Here is an 18,339-nt window from a genome sequence, read left to right on the forward strand (position 1 = left end):
TCTGCCTCCCTATTGTTTAACATATTTAGCAGTCCTTCAAAATGCTTACATTTCTTTTTCACATCTTTGCCTTTGTCTCTTCCCATCTGCTCAGCTCACTGCTCCTCCATTTGTTCTCTTGTTCTCTTTACAAAAATCAGCTCCCAGAATATTTTGTCATTCTCTCTTAGTTCATATATACTCTCCCACCCCCTTTTTTTAAGTTCTTGTACTTTTTGTTGAACTCCTCTTGCTTTCTTTTGTACCTCTCTTGATCATTCGCAGCTACTATCCTTATGTTTATGAATGTGTGTATATCCTACAGGTACCGTTAGTTGTGGCAGAGACTCTTGGCATTGGCTCAATGGCTCCAGGTGCTTTGCTTCTTGAAGCTGCTAAAGGCTTCCAGGTTAGTCAGGTGTCCCTTTAACTTTCATGATAGAATCTTATGTAAATGATATTGTGTTTTGTATTTCTTTACTGTTTCTCACTTCAGGAATGGATGAACATGGCCACATTTGTTCACATCCATTCTTTAGTGTTTATGTTTATGGTCTGTAATGCAAACTTTCTCTGGAACATTTTGTTGGGAAAATGAAAAAAGTGCTGTTGGCATTCTTTTTACCACCTTCATCAGATAGTACTTTCATTTAGATATTGAGGATCTGATTTATGTGCCTCTGAGAATTCCTTCAACTAGTGTTAGATTCCTGTATAGCTCTTATTAATTATAGAAAGTTTTTATTTTTGTTTCTGATATTAGATAATTGAAAGCTTTTTCTTTAAACCCTCCTCCCCCATGTGGGTATACTTTCATTGTTTGCAAGACAAACTGTTAAGGGGTGAAATATGTTTTGAAAGTTGTAAAATCTTTTTTGTCCACAGTAGTGTCCTACAAGAAATGTTTTTTCTTGCCATTTCATGCTTTTCTCCCATTCTTCAAAAAAAACTTTTCTTTGTACCTTTTGTGACCATCTTGGGATGGTACCTTGATATGCAAGTAAGAGTTTTGGACAACCAGGAGCAAGTGGATCAGTGACATCAGCTCAGTGATGGTTGGTGATTGGCCTAGGGTGATTCTGTTTTTCCGAATGAGTGACTGTAAAGACTGTGCCTCCTCACTGGAAGTACAAGAGCTAAGCTGGACCTGACCCATGTATTTCCAAGGGATATATAGCATAATTTGTTGCTTGCAGGAAACTGCCTCTGAAAGAAGAGGTTTTGCAACTTTCAAAACCTACATATATGTCCAACTGTTTTACTGCACTACATTTTAAAACCAGATTCTCATGACCATTCCAGGAGCGAAGTACCCGCGCCAATGATTGTTTAGGTATGATAAAGGATTGCTTTGAAGAGGCAGTTACCCAGTGCCTACAGGCTGCTCAACATGAATACCGCCCAGAAACTCAAAAAATGCTTCTCAGGGTAAGTTTCATATATTGGTATTGCTCTAAAGAGCCTTTTTTTTAGTGAAAACAAGTAGCTAAGACAGTAATACCATTCCCAGAAAATAGAAATGTGTAATTTTCTTTAAAGAAATAACTAATATTGGATCTTTAGCTGAAAATGGGAGTAACTCTGACTATGCCTTGGCATCATTGCCATCTGTACATTTGATATAGTTACTAAAGTTGTCATGGCAGGTAACTTAGTCATATCTATACCGAAACAAGTCTGTTCCAAAGCAGTTTCTCTGTTTTCAGATGACAGCAGTCAAAGCCTTTATTTTCTCTTCATCTTACTTCTAACTTTATGACAAAAGTGATGTTCACACTTCACATTTGAATGACCTGAACCCAATATTTTATTCATACATCGTACATGGTTGAAGAATAAGAACCAGGGAATGAAAAATTAGTTGTTTTATTTTTAGATAAACATTTACATTTCTTTACAAACTTCCAAAACATTAAGATTTACATGGAAAAGGAAATTTGTAATTACTAATACACAGTGCATAAATACTGATCACTTTCATTACTGACTCTTATCAATTTCATTACTATGATTATTACTAGGACTATATCTATAACTATCTTAATCATTCTGATGTGAATTCTGTTAATGGATTTTCTTGTCAAGCATATTAAATCAGGGTTCAACAGTTCTCATTGCACCCACTCTTACTCATGCTGGACACTGCTTTGGGTTAGTTTGAATGCTTTTTATTCTTAATGCTCAGAAGGTTAGAGATTGCTCGCTCTTAAAGGTAAGTGCTATTTACATAGTTCTGATTAGCAGTGATGCCAGTTGTGATAGAACTATTCTGTATATATAATGGTCACACGACACTATGGTCACAATGTCTGGTAACATTAGAAAATGACGGTCATGCACTTGTCAATCATTGCTGAACACTATATCTATCTATCTATATCTCTGATGCCCATTTCCTCTGGGAACTCTCATAAAGGGGTGGCCACGGCAAAAAGAATCTCCACTTATCCCTGTCCTTACATGCCTACCTTGCAAACACCATTCCACACATTCTTCTTCTGTTCTTCTCCTGTATTCCTCCTCCGTATTTGATTAAGTCACGGATGGTCTTCCACTCACACCAACCCCTTTAATTGTACTATCATACACTCCCTTTATAAACTCCCAGTCTTGCATTCTTTCCACTTGACCAAACCACCTCAAAATATTACATTTCACCCATTCTACCTCTCCATAATTCATTCCCTGAGCATTTCTTGCCATACCACATCTCTCATACACCCTTTCATTTTTCTTCATTCCATCTAGTCACGCCACATTCCCTTCTCAAATAGCTCATTTCCACAGCCTGGATTCTTGACCTCTGTACCTCATTCCACATCCATGTTTCAGCTACATAGGTCAGAGTTGGGAGGCCTATGCTGTCCCTTAATCCTCTCTTCACTTCCATACTTACACCTCTACCCTTCATTGTTCTGTTAAGGGGCCCAATGACTCTTCTACCCTGTACTGGTCTTTCCCTTATCTCTCCTTCCATATCACCATACTTTCCCGCAGCTCCCAAATACTTAAATTCCCTTACTTCTTCCAGTCTCCCACCCACCCACCCACCCATATCCACAGCACAGTTTAGCACACTTCTTTCACACTTTATGGTTATACCAAATCTTTACTTTCACTCCATTTCCTTTCAAACACCTTGACTTTTCTTTCCCTTGCATTTATCTTTGATCTCCTCTACTTACACACATTATAAAACACACAAACAACCTCTGCAACTCCTCTTCACTTTCCACAAACAGCACAGTATTATCCATAAACAGGCTTGCCACTAGCCACCATATCTCACCGCCACACTCCATCTCTGCACCCCTTTTCCCTAATTTTGCTTTCATCTCTCTTATCACTCTATCCATATACATATGAAAAATCCACGGTGATGTCATACAGCCTTACCTAACACCTAAATGTATCCCAAAACTTTCACTCAGCTCTCCATCCACTTTTACACATGCATTTGCTCTTCCGTAGAAGGCTTTTACACCATCCAGCAGTTTTCCCCACATACAATAAATGCTTAACACATCCCACAAAGCGTTCCACTTGACTCTGTCATATGCTTTCTACAGATCCATAAAGGCTGCATACAACTTCTTACCTTTCGCCAAAGACTTTTCCACGGCCATCTTTACTACAAAAATCTAATCCGCACATCCCCCACCTTTCCATCACAACGTCAATTTATATCCTTTCATACACTTTTCCTGGTTATATTTGATAGACTTACTCCCCTATAATTGCTACATACAGCCATTGCACCTTTTCCTTTGAATAAAGGAACAATAATAGCTTTCAACCAATCCTTAGGCTCAACCCTCCGTTTCCATGCTTATAAGATGCATCCACTCTGTCACACTTTCTCCTCCATATTTCAGCATTTTTACTGTAATCCTACCACCCCAGGTGCCTTTCCTACTTTCAGCCTTATTATTGTCATTCTTACCTCCTTTGTATCCTCTTCCTTCACTCCTCCATACCTGTGCATGTAACAACTGCTGCCTCGCCTTCTCCCACATTCATCAGTTCTTCAGAATACTCTTTCCATCTTCCTTTCACGTCCTCCTTTTGATTCAGCAATTCCCCCTCCTTACTTCTCACATCAAACATCTCCACTCTTACAATCACCTCTTTCCTTTTTCACCTCCTTCCAGTACACTGTCCTAGAGATTGCTGTTTCCTCATTTCTCTTTTGGTTTTGAGACTTTTGTTATGTTTGTCTCTGGTTTACCACATTTTTTACTATTCTCTCATTTGAAGGTCATTTGCTGAACTAGAAGTCAATCCTTTTGTCTTAGCGAGACTCTCAAAATATCAAGATTACAGACTGTTAAGTCTTTATTTACTTTGTTTAGTACTATTATATGTATTGTGAATGGTACTTTCGTTTACTCAGTCCCCACAATTTCTGTATACTTGTTAGACCTTCAGTTCACTGAAAAGCAAGATATGTGTGTAGAAGTAGCCATTAAAAGTTATCTTGTTTCAATCTGCCTTTCCTTAAGATACGGCAAATATTCATCAAACTCTGTAGGGGTGGCATTTGATCTGTGTTCTTATTTTATTTGATATCTGTCTAAGGGAGATGGGGAGAAAGAGTACCACCCTCTTATTTCATGCATATAACAGAGAGTGGGAGTGGGGAGCTGGATACCCAACCTCCTCCCTCTTTTATCATTTTCTGAGGACAGGAACTAAGAAAAGAGCCAAATGGAGATTTAGCCACAAAGGCTAAGGATGTTGTGTGAATGTGCTTAGTAGCAACTAGGATGAAAAGAGAAAGAGATAGATGCTATATATGTGGAAGAAGACCTGAGTGTTTTGGCTGTGCGTGAAAAAAAAATTAAGGGTAAGGAGGTGGCATGGTTTGGGAATATTTAGAGTAGTGAGGAGTAAACTGTGAAATGTTGTTTATATGTGAGATTTGAATGAAGGTAGACTGTGAAAAGATGGGTGATCGATGGTGCTTATGTATATGGTAATGAGAGGAATGAAGGAAAGAATAATGCATGTTAGGAGGAGCTAATTGATTGATTTCACAATTTTGATACAGCTGAATGGATCTTTGTATTAGGGTAACTGAATGCAAAGGTGGGTGATGTGACAGTTGAGTTTATGCTTTCGGGGAGGCGCTGGGGTCCCTAGTGTAGATAAAAATGAAGAAAAGCATGATGAGTTGTGTACTGAAAGAGAAATTGTGATTAAGATAGATACATGTATGATTATACATGGGCGAATGAAGTAGGGGTTAGTGGGGATTCATCAATTACAGTTTGTGATTACTTGTTTGTACTGTATGGAAGTCTCATCTCTTTAATTGTGTATACTATCATATAACCTCTAAATTTATGTATGATATCTCATCTCTTGAATGTTCTGTACTCTCATATAACTTCTGAAATTTATGTATGTTGTCTGGATTAATGTTGTCCTCAGTTATTATACTCTATATATATCCACCACTCTTATACTATAGAAATATTTCTTCACATCCTTTTGAACAAGGTTCTTAATTGATTTCATGTTTTTTCCTCTAGTTGCTCTGTCTCCACTACTCTCGGAGAACTGTTGAATGTCCATGTCACTGATTTGTTATCAAAACTTAAAAGTTGTGAGCAGGTCATTCCTCACTCCTCTCTCTTCCAAGGTGAGTCAGTTAGTTGAAGAATGTTCTTGCTTCATTGAAACTGGATTTAGGGCATGGGTTGTGTCTTCATCATAAATACAGATGAAAAAAGGTACTTTAAGATTTATGCCATGTCTTTGTTCTCTTGAAACAAGTCACTTTTTCCTATAATTAATGGACCATATGACTGCTATTTTCAGCTATATATGCTTCATATTGATGTTTACTTTGTCATATAGCTCCCTTACTTTCATTATGCAAATTTGCATAACTTACTCAATCATGTTGGTCATTGGTCTCTTTGAGTTTCATATGAGCTATTTTATTAGACAACAGGCACTTTTTTATTTGACCATTCTACCACCTTGACTTTGATGTAGAAATAGACCCTCTATTATGCATTATCACATATGTGCCCCCAACTGCTTTGAAGGTTTACTGAAGCTTTTCCAAGCTATGTTCCTGTCATTTTCATTGACTATATCATCCCAGGTTTGCCTGTCAAGAGCAATCCAAAGATCATTTAAATTTCCATGTTTAGAAATTTTTTTTTTTCTTTTTTTTTGCAGAAGTCATGTTGACCAACATTACATGGGGTGTTGAAAGCAACCTCAGATATAGCTTGTCGTTGATCACTTGTACCAAACTTTTCTTCAACTTCATTATTGTTAATGAGAACCTCATTGGTGATTAAGATCTTCATTTTTAGTTAAGGTTCTCAGTTCTAGTTAAATGAGGTTATTCTGATATTTGCCAGTAGACAGTGTGACTCTTATCCATTCTCTTGATGTGGGGTCTGGAGACAGGTTAGAGATTTTATCAATTCCCAAGTCCTTTTTGTGTACTGAATCTTGAAGCTTATTTCCTGCTTGATGATAATCATATTAAAGCTGTATTTTGTTTTGACAGATCCTCATTATTTTACATTTGCTTGAGTAGAATTTCATCAGCCATGTTTAAGACCAACTTTGGAGTCTGTTGAGTTTCCCATGTAAGCTTATGCAAGTCTCCTAGCTTTTCACTTACCTCTTGATGCAGTGTCTTAATCAGCCTTCCAAATGGCACAATGTCAGATGTTTCTTGGCAGTCCAAATATAGACAGGCTACCCAGTCTTCCCTTTTTGTCCGAGACTGAGCTTACTTTATCATAAAAGTCTAAAGAGATTAATTGCACATGACCTTCTTTCCCTAAAACCGTGCTGTCTCTTACTTAGATAATTTCTCTTCTGTAGAAAGTCATCCACTTGCTTTCTGGTAATCTTTTCCAGAACTTTTCACACCCCTCTTGTTAGTAAGACTGGTGTGAACTTCGATGTCAGTTTCTGATCTCATTTCTTTGATATAGGCATGACATTTGCCCTTCTCCATTCCCTTAGCATTTTCCTTGTTTCCAGAGACATGTTTAACAATAATTGAAATGGATTATATAGCATATCTGCACTCATCTTTAGCATATATGATGAAATTTCACCAGGGCCATTAGTATTGTATGGGTTATGTCCTTTTAATATTCTCTGAGGTAGGGGAGAAAAAATTCTACCACTGTATTCCCTGTGTACTATAGAGGGCAACTGAAGGGGGTGCCAGCAGGGGCTGGAAACCCTCCCCTTCTTGTCTTTCATTTTCTAAAAGAGGAAATAAAAGGAGCCAGGCAGGGACTGCTCATCCTCCTTGAAGTCTCAGGCTGGGGTGTCTGAATGTGTGTGCATGTAACAAAGATGAGAAGAGAGGAGAGATTGGTAGTATGTTTGAGGAAACCTGGAAGTTCTGGCTCTGAGTGAAATGAAGCTCAGGGTAAAACAGTAGAATGGTTTGGAAATGTTCTAGGAGTAAAGTCAGGGGTTGGTGAGAAAACAAGAGCTAATGAAGGAGTATGACTACTCCTGAGGCAGGAGTTGTGGGAGTGTGTGATAGACTATAAGGAAGTGAATTCTAGACTGATGTGAGTTAAACTGAAAGTGGATGGCAAGAGATGGGTGATTATTGGTGTTTATGCACCAGGTCATGAGAAGAAAGATCATGAGAGGCAAATGTTTTGGGAGCAACAGAGTGATTGTGTCCGTAGTTTTGGTGCATGAGACCAGGTATTAGTGGTGGATGATTTAAAATGCAAAGGTGAGTAATGTGGCAGTTGAGGGTATAATTGGTTCTCATAGGGTATTCAGTATTTTGAATGGAAATGGTAAAGAGCTTGTAGAGTTGTGTGCTGAGAAAAGACTGGTGATTTGGAATACCTGGTTTAAAAAGAGAGGTTTACACAAATATGCATATGTGGGTAGGAGTGATGGTCAAGGGGCTGTGTTAGATTACATATTGATTGATAGGCATGTAAAAGTCAGAGTTTTGGGTGTAAATCTGGTGGGACTTCTGATCACTATCTTGTGGAGGCGAGGGTGAAGATTTGTAGAGGTTTTCGAAAAGGAGGAAATAATGTTGGGGAGAATAGAGTGGTCAGAGTGAGTGAGCTTGGGAAGGAGACTTGTGTGAAGAAATGCCAGAATAGATTGAGTGTAGAATGGCCAGAGTTGAGAGCAAATGAAGTGAGGGGAATGAATGAGGAATGGAAGGTATTTGGGGAAGCAGTGATGGCACGTGCAAGAGATGGGGTAGTGAGTGGTGGGATGAAGAAGTAAAGTTGCCTGTGAAAGAGAAAAAAGAGAAAAGAGAGATGTTTGGGCAATACTTACAGAGAAGGAGTGAAAATGATTGGGAGATTTGTAAGAGAAAGTGGCAGGAGGTCAAGAGGAAGGTGCAGGGAATGAAAAAGAGGGCAAATGAGAGTTGGAGTGGGAGAGTATTATTAAACTTTAGGAAGAATAAAATGATGCTTTGGAAGGAGGTAAATGATATGTGAAAGATTAGAGAACAATTAGGAAAATCGTTGAAAGGGTGCTAAGAGGGAAGTGATAACAGGTGGTGATGAAGTGAAAAGGAGATGGAGTGAGTATTTTGGAGGATTGTTAAATGTGTTTAATGATAGAGTGGCATTTGTAGGGTGTTTCGGTCAGGATGATATGCAAAGTAAGAGAAGAGAGAAGGGGTAGTGAAAGCCTTGTGGAAGATGAAATGTGGCAAGGTGACAGGAGTGGATGGTATTGCAGTTGAATTTATTAAGAAAGGGGATGACTGTGTTGTTGACTGGTTGGTAAGGATATTCATGGTATTTATGCATCATAGTGAGGTGCTTGAGGATTGGCAGAATGCCAATGTAAAAAGGCAAGGGGGATAAAGGTGAGTGTTCATTTACAAAGATATAAGTTTGTTGAGTATACCTGGTAAGTTGTAGGGAAGGTTATTGATTGAGAAGATGAAGGAATGTAGAGAGCATCAGATTAAGGAGGAGCAGTGTGGCTTCAGAAGTGGTAGATGATGTGCAGATCAGGTGTTTATATGTGGCATTCATTAATCTTGAGAAGGCATATGACAGGTCTTAAGAATATGTGGTGTCCTGGTAAGTTGTAGGGAAGGTTATTGATTGAGAAGATGAAGGAATGTAGAGAGCATCAGATTAAGGAGGAGCAGTGTGGCTTCAGAAGTGGTAGATGATGTGCAGATCAGGTGTTTATATGTGGCATTCATTAATCTTGAGAAGGCATATGACAGGTCTTAAGAATATGTGGTGTGGGAGGTAAGTTGCTAGAAGCAATTAGAATTTTTTGTCAATGGTGTAAGGCATGTCTTTGAGTAGGAAGAGTGCAGAGTGCATGGTTCCCTATGAAGGTTGGTCTGTGGCAGGGGAGTGTGTTGTCATCATGGATGTTTGATTTGTTTATGGATGGGGTGGTGAGTAAGGGAAAGAGTCTTGGAGAGAGGGATGAGTATGCAGTATGTTGAGGATGAGAGGGCCTGAGAAGTGAGACAGTTGTTGTTCACCGATGATACAGCATTGTGGCTGATTCTAGTGAAAAACTGAAGAGGTTGGTGGCTGAGTTTGGAAGAGTGTGTCAAAGGAGAAAGTTGAGAGTGAATGTGAATAAAAGCAGGGTTGAGGGACAAGTTAGTTGGGATGTAAGTTTGAATGGAGAAAAGTGGAGGAAGTAAAGTATTCAAATACCTGTGAGTAGACTTGGCGGTGAATGAAACCATGGAAGCGGAAGTAAACCATAGGTTAGGGGAAGGAGTAAAGGTCCTGGGAGTGATGATGAATGTGTAGAAAGAGATAACGTTATGTGGGAGGACAAAAATGAGTGTGTTTGAAGGAATGGTAGTTCCAACAATATGATATGGTTGCAAGTCATGGGCTGTAGATAGGGTAGTGCGTAGGAGTGTGGATGTGTTGTAAACAAAATGTTTGAGGACGACATGTTGTGTGAGGCGGTTTGATCGAGTGAGTAATGAAAGGGTTAGAGAGATGTGTGGAAATAAAAAGAGAGTTGCTGAGATGGCAGAAGAAAGTGTTTTGAAATGGTTTAGACATATGGAGAGAATGAGTGAGGAAAGGTTGACAAAGAGGATATATGTGTCAGAAGTAGAGGGAACAAGGAGAAATGGGGGACCAAGTTGGAGATTGAAGGATGGAGTGAAAAAGATTTTGAGCGATTGAGGCCTGAACAAGCTTGAGGGTGAAAGGTGTGCATGGAATAGAGTGAATTGGAATGATGTGGTATACTGGTGTCAATGTGCTGTCAGTGGACTGAACCAGGGCATGTGAAGTGTCCCTGGTAAACCATGGAAAGGTCTTTGGGGCCTGGGTATGGATAAGGAGCTGTGGTTTTGTTACATGACTCATGACAGCTAGAGAATGATGTGGCCTTTGTTTTTCTGTTTCCTGACACAGGGGCAGCATTTGGGTGTGGGAGAATAGAATGGAATGTATATGTTATCTTTTTTCATTTTGTTAATGCATTTGTGCTGTTTCCTTTGGGGTGGGGTGGCGTCAGGAATGGATGGTGGCGAACAAGTTTGAATATGTACATGTGTGTATGTATTTATGTTTTTTGTTTATTATATTGATATTTATTATACTTTGTCGCTGTCTCTCACGTTAGCGAGGTAGCGCAAAGAAACACGAAAGAATGGCCCAACCCACCCATGTACACATGCATGTACATACACATCCACACACGCACATATACATACCTCTACATTTCAGACATGTACATATGTACATGTGTACATAATTCATACTTGCTGCCTTTATTCATTCCCGTTGCCACCTTGCCACACATGAAATGACACCCCCCTCCCCCCGCATGCACATGAGGTAGCACTAGGAAAAGATAACAAAGGCCACATTCGTTCACAATCTGTCTCTAGCGGTTATGTATAATTCACCGAAACCAAAGCCCCCTTTCCACCTCCAGGCCCCACAAAACTTTCCATGGTTTACCCCAGACACTTTACTTGCCCTGGTTCAAGCCATCAACAGCACATCGACCGTGGTATACCACATCGCTCCAATTCACTTATTCCTTGCATGCCTTTCACCCTCCTGCATGTTCAGGCCCCAGTCACTGAAAATCTTTTTCACTCCATCCTTGCACCTCCAATATGGTCTCCCACTTCTCGTTCCCTTCACCTCTGACACATATATCCTCTTTGTCAATCTTACCTCACTCATTCTCTCCATGTGACCAAACCACTTCAATACACCCTCTTCTGCTCTCTTAACCACACTCTTATTATTACCACACATCTCTCTTACCCTTTCATTACTTACTTGATCAAACCACCTCACACCACATATTGTCCTCAAACATCTCATTTCCAACACATCCACCCTCCTCCACACAACCCTATCTACAGCCCATGCCTCACAACCATATATTATTGTTGGAACCACTATTCCTTCAAACATACCCATTTTTGCTTTCCAAGATAACGTTCTCGACTTCCACACATTCTTCAACACTCCTAGAACCTTTACCCCTTCCCCCGCCCTGTGACTCACTTTCACTTCCATGGTTCCATCTGCAGCCAAATCCACTCCCAGGTATCTAAAACACTTCACTTCTTCCAGTTTTTCTCCATTGAAACTTACCTCCCAGTTAACTTGTCCCTCAACCGTACTGTACCTAATAACCTTACTCTTATTCACGTTTACTCTCAGCTTTCTTCTTTCATACACTTTACCAATCTCAGTCACCAGCTTCTGCAGTTTCTCACATGAATCAACCACAATCGCTGTATCATCAACGATCAACAACTGACTCATTTCCCAAGCCCTCTCATCCACAACAGACTGCATACTTGCCCCTCCCTCCAAAACTCTTGCATTTACCTCCCTAACATCCCCATCCATAAACAAATTAAACAACCATGGAGACATCACACACCCCTGCCGCAAACCAATCACTTTCCTTTCTTGCTACTCGTACACATGCCATACATCCTCAATAAAAACTTTTCACTGCTTCTAGCAACTTACCACCCACACCATATGCTCTTAATACCTTCCACAGAGCATCTCTGTCAACTCTATCATATGCCTTCTCCAGATTCATAAATGCTACATACAAATCCATTTGTTTTTCTAAGTATTTCTCACATACATTCTTCAAAGCAAACACCTGATCCACACATCCTCTACCACTTCTCCTCTTCCCCAGTCTGATGATCTGTACATGCTTTACCCTCTCAACCAATACCCTCCCATATAACTTCCCAGGAATACTCAGCAAACTTATACCTCTGTAATTTGAACACTCACCTTTATCCCCTTTGCCTTTGTACAATGGCACTACGCATGCATTCCACCAATCCTCAGGCACTTCACCATGAGCCATACATACATTGAATATCCTTACCCACCAGTCAACAACACAGTCACCCCCATTTTTGATAAATTCCACTGCAATACCATCCAAACCCGCCGCCTTGCCAACTTTCATCTTCTGCAAAGCTTTCACTACCTCTTCTCTGTATACTAAACCATTCTCCCTGACCCTCTCACTTCGCAGACCACCTCAACCAAAACACCCTATATCTTCCACCATCTAACAAATTCAACAAACCTTCAGAATACTCAGTCACCCCCATTTTTGATAAATTCCACTGCAATACCATCGAAACCCGCCGCCTTGCCAACTTTCATCTTCTGCAAAGCTTTCGCTACCTCTTCTCTGTATACTAAACCATTCTCCCTGACCCTCTCACTTCGCAGACCACCTCGACCAAAACACCCTATATCTTCCACCATCTAACAAATTCAACAAACCTTCAGAATACTCAATCCATCTCCTTCTCACATCACCACTGCTTGTTATTACCTCCCCATTAGCCCCCTTCACCTATGTTCCAATTTGTTCTCTTGTTTTACGCACTTTATTTACCTCCTTCCAAAAAAAACATCTTTTTATTCTCCCTAAAATTTAATGATGCTCTCTCACCCCAACTCTCATTTGCCCTTTCTCTTGACCTCCTGCCTCTTTCTTTTATATATCTCAGTCATTTGCACTATTTCCCTGCAAAAATCATCCAAATATCTCTCTTCTCTTTCCCTAACAATCTTACTTCTTCATGCAACCACTCACTACCCTCTCTTATCTGTCCGGGGTAGTGAATGGTGATGAAGAAGTAAGATTATTAGTGAAAGAGAAGAGGGAGGCATTTGAACAATTTTTGCAGGGAAATAGTGCAAATGACTGGGAGATATATAAAAGAAAGAGGCAGGAGGTCAAGAGAAAGGTTTTTGTTTATATATCTTTATATGTGTAAATTCTAGATTAATATGGGTAAAACTGAAAGTTGATGGAGAGAGATGGGTGATTATTGGTGCATATGCACCTGGGCATGAGAAGAAATCATGAGAGGCAAGTGTTTTGGGAGCAGCTGAATGAGTGTGTTAGTGGTTTTGATGCACAAGACCGGGTTATAGTGATGGGTGATTGGAATGCAAAGGTGAGTAATGTGGCAGTTGAGGGAATAATTGATATACATGGTGTGTTCAGTGTCGTAAATGGAAATGGTGAAGAGCTTGTAGATTTATGTGCTGAAAAAGTACTGGTGATTGGGAATACCTGGTTTAAAAAGCGAGATATACATAAGTATATCTATGTAAGTAGGAGAGATGGCCAGAGAGCGTTATTGGATTACGTGTTAATTGACAGGCGCGCGAGAGAGACTTTTGGATGTTAATGTGCTGAGAGGTGCAACTGGAGGGATGTCTGATCATTATCTTGTGGAGGCGAAGGTGAAGATTTGTATGGGTTTTCAGAAAAGAAGAGAGAATGTTGGGGTGAAGAGAGTGGTGAGAGTAAGTGAGCTTGGGAAAAAGACTTGTGTGAGGAAGTACTAGGAGAGACTGAGTACAGAATGGAAAAAGATGAGAACAAAGGAGGTAAGGGGTGTGGGGGAGGAATTGGATGTATTTAGGGAAGCAGTGATGGCTTGCGCAAAAGATGCTTGTGGCATGAGAAGTGTGGGAGGTGGGTTGATTAGAAAGGGTAGTGAGTGGTGGGATGAAGAAGTAAGATCATTAGTGAAAGAGAAGAGAGAGGCATTTGGATGATTTTTGCAGGGAAAAAATGCAAATGAGTGGGAGATGTATAAAAGAAAGAGGCAGGAGGTCAAGAGAAAGGTGCAAGAGATGAAAAAGAGGGCAAATGAGAGTTGGGGTGAGAGAGTATCATTAAATTATAGGGAGAATAAAAAGATTTTCTGGAAGGAGGTAAATAAAGTGCATAAGACAAGGGAGCAAATGGGAACTTCAGTGAAGGGGGCAAATGGGGAGGTGATAACAAGTAGTGGTGATGTGAGAAGGAGATGGAGTGAGTATTTTGAAGGTTTGTTGAATGTGTTTGATGATAGAGTGGCAGATATAGGGTGTTTTGGTCGAGGTGGTGTGCAAAGTGAGAGGGTTAGGGAAAATGATTTGGTAAACAGAGAAGAGGTAGTGAAAGCTTTGCGGAAGATGAAAGCCGGCAAGGCAGTGGGTTTGGATGGTATTGCAGTGGAATTTATTAAAAAAGGGGGTGACTGTATTGTTGACTGGTTGGTAAGGTTATTTAGTGTATGTATGATTCATGGTGAGGTGCCTGAGGATTGGTGGAATGCTTGCATAGTGCCATTGTACAAAGGCAAAGGGGATAAGAGTGAGTGCTCAAATTACAGAGGTATAAGTTTGTTGAGTATTCCTGGTAAATTATATGGGAGGGTATTGATTGAGAGGGTGAAGGCATGTACAGAGCATCAGATTGGGGAAGAGCAGTGTGGTTTCAGAAGTGGTAGAGGATGTGTGGATCAGGTGTTTGCTTTGAAGAATGTATGTTAGAAATACTTAGAAAAGCAAATGGATTTGTATGTAGCATTTATGGATCTGGAGAAGGCATAGGATAGAGTTGATAGAGATGCATTGTGGAAGGTACTAAGAATATATGGTGTGGGAGGCAAGTTGTTAGAAGCAGTGAAAAGTTTTTATTGAGGATGTAAGGCATGTGTACGTGTAGGAGGGGAGGAAAGTGATTGGTTCTCAGTGAATGTAGGTTTGCGGCAGGGGTGCATGATGTCTCAATGGTTGTTTGATTTGTTTATGGATGGGGTTGTTAGGGAGGTGAATGCAAGAGTTTTGGAAAGAGGGGCAAGTATGAAGTCTGTTGGGGATGAGAGAGCTTGGGAAGTGAGTCAGTTGTTGTTCGCTTATGATCCAGCGCTGGTGGCTGATTCATGTGAGAAACTGCAGAAGCTGGTGACTGAGTTTGATAAAGTGTGTGAAAGAAGAAAGTCAAGAGTAAATGTGAATAAGAGCAAGGTTATTAGGTACAGTAGGGTTGAGGGTCAAGTCAATTGGGAGGTAAGTGTGAATGGAGAGAAACTGGAGGAAGTAAAGTGTTTTAGATATCTGGGAGTGGATCTGGCAGCAGATGGAACCATGGAAGCGGAAGTGAATCATAGGGTGGGGGAGGGGGCGAAAATCCTGGGAGCCTTGAAGAATGTGTGGAAGTCGAGAACATTATCTCGGAAAGCAAAAATGGGTATGTTTGAAGGAATAGTGGTTCCAACAATGTTGTATGGTTGCGAGGCGTGGGCTATGGATAGAGTTGTGCGGAAGAGGGTGGATGTGCTGGAAATGAGATGTTTGAGGACAATATGTGGTGTGAGGTGGTTTGATCGAGTAAGTAATGTAAGGGTAAGAGAGATGTGTGGAAATAGAAAGAGTGTGGTTGAGAGAGCAGAAGAGGGTGTTTTGAAATGGTTTGGGCACATGGAGAGAATGAGTGAGGAAAGATTGACCAAGAGGATATATGTGTCGGAGGTGGAGGGAATGAGGAGAAGTGTGTGTGTGTGAGTGTGAGTAGATGTGTCTTCCTTCATCTGTTTCTTAGTGCTATGTTGATAATGCTGGAAACAGCCATCACGTATGAAAAAATCTTTATATCGATCTCACTGATTCCCCAAACCTCCCCATTTCATTTCTTTGATGTTGGGCACTCTAGTGTCTCCCACTTCGGAAATGCTTTTCAACTTGTTACTCAATTCATCAAAAGTCATACATCATCCTTTACAGTTTTTCCCGCTGAAATCCATATCCCGTGTGGCTGCTCCTTAACTGACAACTAACTTCTGATGAATATATGGAAAGTTCTTGACCTTCTCCTGCTATGCCTTTAATATTCTTTCTCATTATACTATACTCATTCTGTGCTCTCTCATACTCTGCAGATGCTGGCTGGCTGGAGTGCCATCTGTATCTTCACCACTGCACATCTTGAAGATGTTTTACTTTTTGATGTCTTTTATTAAACGATTCTTTCTTCTTTCTTACCCATCCACTTTATTTGAGACATCAGATACCCATGCTTCTATTTATTCATAGTGAATGTCATAGAACCTCTCAGCTGGTTCCCAGCAACTGAACTGTATTTCCTAGTCTACATTACCATAGAAATTGTTGAGGTTTGTGTAGTTTCCACAGTTATATCTCCACTTTTTATCATGTTTCACCTTTGATCCATTGATATCATCATTTACCATGTAGTTAAACTTGAGAATTACTTGATTACGTATTCCAGTTTGTGTTTCATATATAGTATCCTCAACTTCCATGCAGTTATGTGTGAAGATTATATATAGTAATGATGATGTATCCGTTCGTCCCATCCTAGTGTGCTCACTGACATGCTGGTATTGGAATTTTTTCTGTGTACACTGTACACTATAAATTATCATCATGGGAATCCACATTCCCCCCAACTATTTCTTTATTATTGAAATCCCCATTATCAGTACTTTACCATTTCTAAGAAGTGAGTGCTTCACTGTTTTATGTACACTATAAATTATCATCATGGGAATCCAGATTCCCCCCAACTATTTCTTTATTATTGAAATCCCCATTATCAGTACTTTACCATTTCTAAGAAGTGAGTGCTTCACTGTTTTATGTACCATCCTGATTGTTCCCTCCATTGTTATTATTGTATATTCATTCTGGATTGTTGCAATTCTTTGGAGGGTTATATAGCATTAACACCACCAATGCACCTCCATACATTTGTTCTTCCTATTATGTATTATTTGAATGAGCCATCCCCCACTATTTCTTGAAACTTAGGCTATCTTTCATTAACAGGGCCAATCCTCCCTCTCCTTTGCCTTTTCTTTCCCTTTTTGTTATGTGCCCATCTGGGCAAAACAGGTGATATCATTCTTTATTAAGCTTTCTTTCCACAACAACAGTGTCAGGTTCACTTTCCTGAATACAGTCCCTGAATTCCAGCTCTTTACCACTAACTGTTAAGACATGAACATCTGAATACATTCCTCTCAGTGTTTCATTTTCATTCCCTAACACACCTGCCCTCCCTACATTGCTGGTGGGGCTGATCCATCCTCTTACCTTGTTTGGCTTTTCCAGGTTTTTTTCAACTTTACTCTTTGCTTTTCTTGCTCTCTTCCTTTGATATACCAAATTATAAATATTCCAGTGAATTTTCACCATGCATATAAGTTTCCTAGCTTTCCTAAGTACCTCTTGGCTAGGTGACTCCAAGCAAATGTAACCATAACTGGTTGTCTCCTTACCTCTTTACTATAACCACCAATTCTTCATCTATCTTTTAACACAAAAATTGCATCTGGCAGTCCCATAGTCTCCTGCAGTTTTTTGATAAGTATTTCCTCCTTTTTCCTTCCTTCCTTATCTGGCTTATGATCTGCAAAACCAAAAATGATTAGTGATTTATATTTAGTGTTTACTTCTTTCTTCTAGTGAACTTGCTCTCAGAAATTCCTCAGAAGCTAGATCTTCTTGGGATTCTGTAATCTTAATTGCACTGTTTTGGAGAGCTTGGCCATGTTACCCCTCCATCTGAGCCATTGCCTTAGTCCAGTCCGAGATCTGCTCCTTATCTTTTCACCCCAGTTAGCTATAACACTGCCAAAAACCACACTCAGGACATCAAATCCTTGACTGCTTGATAATATCAGTCAGTTTGGAATTTCTCAGAGTTTATAGAAACACTCAAAAGTCATGTCTTTGATTCCCTGCATTTCTGTTCCATGACCGTGCTACTATATAGGAGTCTGTGCTACAGGAACTCTTTTCAACTATGGAATTAGGATTGAATCAGATAAACCACTGAGTTTCTTTCTCTTCCTTCAGTGACTGCAAACTCCAGTGTTTCATTCTCCATGGTCCCTTAGAAATATTCTAAATCATCGGTTTTCAGTCTCTTTTCTTTGTTGACTCACTTCAGATTTCAAAATTATTGCAGCCACACCCAAGAATAAAACAACTTATTTCCTCTTAAGTATTTATCATGACTGAAAAACTAGGATAACAAAGGGAACTGTGGTTA

The 18,339-nt window shown here is 39.9% G+C and overlaps 1 protein-coding gene across 1 annotated transcript in view; it reads left to right on the forward strand.

Annotated features, from left to right (window-relative positions):
- Vps16A (vacuolar protein sorting 16) overlaps nt 1–18,339 on the forward strand; it is a 125,427-nt gene that overhangs the window by 40,684 nt on the left and 66,404 nt on the right. Inside the window, exons 8-9 of the mRNA XM_071665315.1 lie at nt 305–388; nt 1,282–1,407. Coding sequence (XP_071521416.1) covers nt 305–388; nt 1,282–1,407 — 210 coding nt within the window. The remainder of the gene's footprint in view (nt 1–304; nt 389–1,281; nt 1,408–18,339) is intronic.

Source organism: Panulirus ornatus, chromosome 1 (genome assembly GCF_036320965.1).
Source record: "Panulirus ornatus isolate Po-2019 chromosome 1, ASM3632096v1, whole genome shotgun sequence".
Lineage (NCBI taxonomy): Eukaryota > Metazoa > Arthropoda > Malacostraca > Decapoda > Palinuridae > Panulirus > Panulirus ornatus.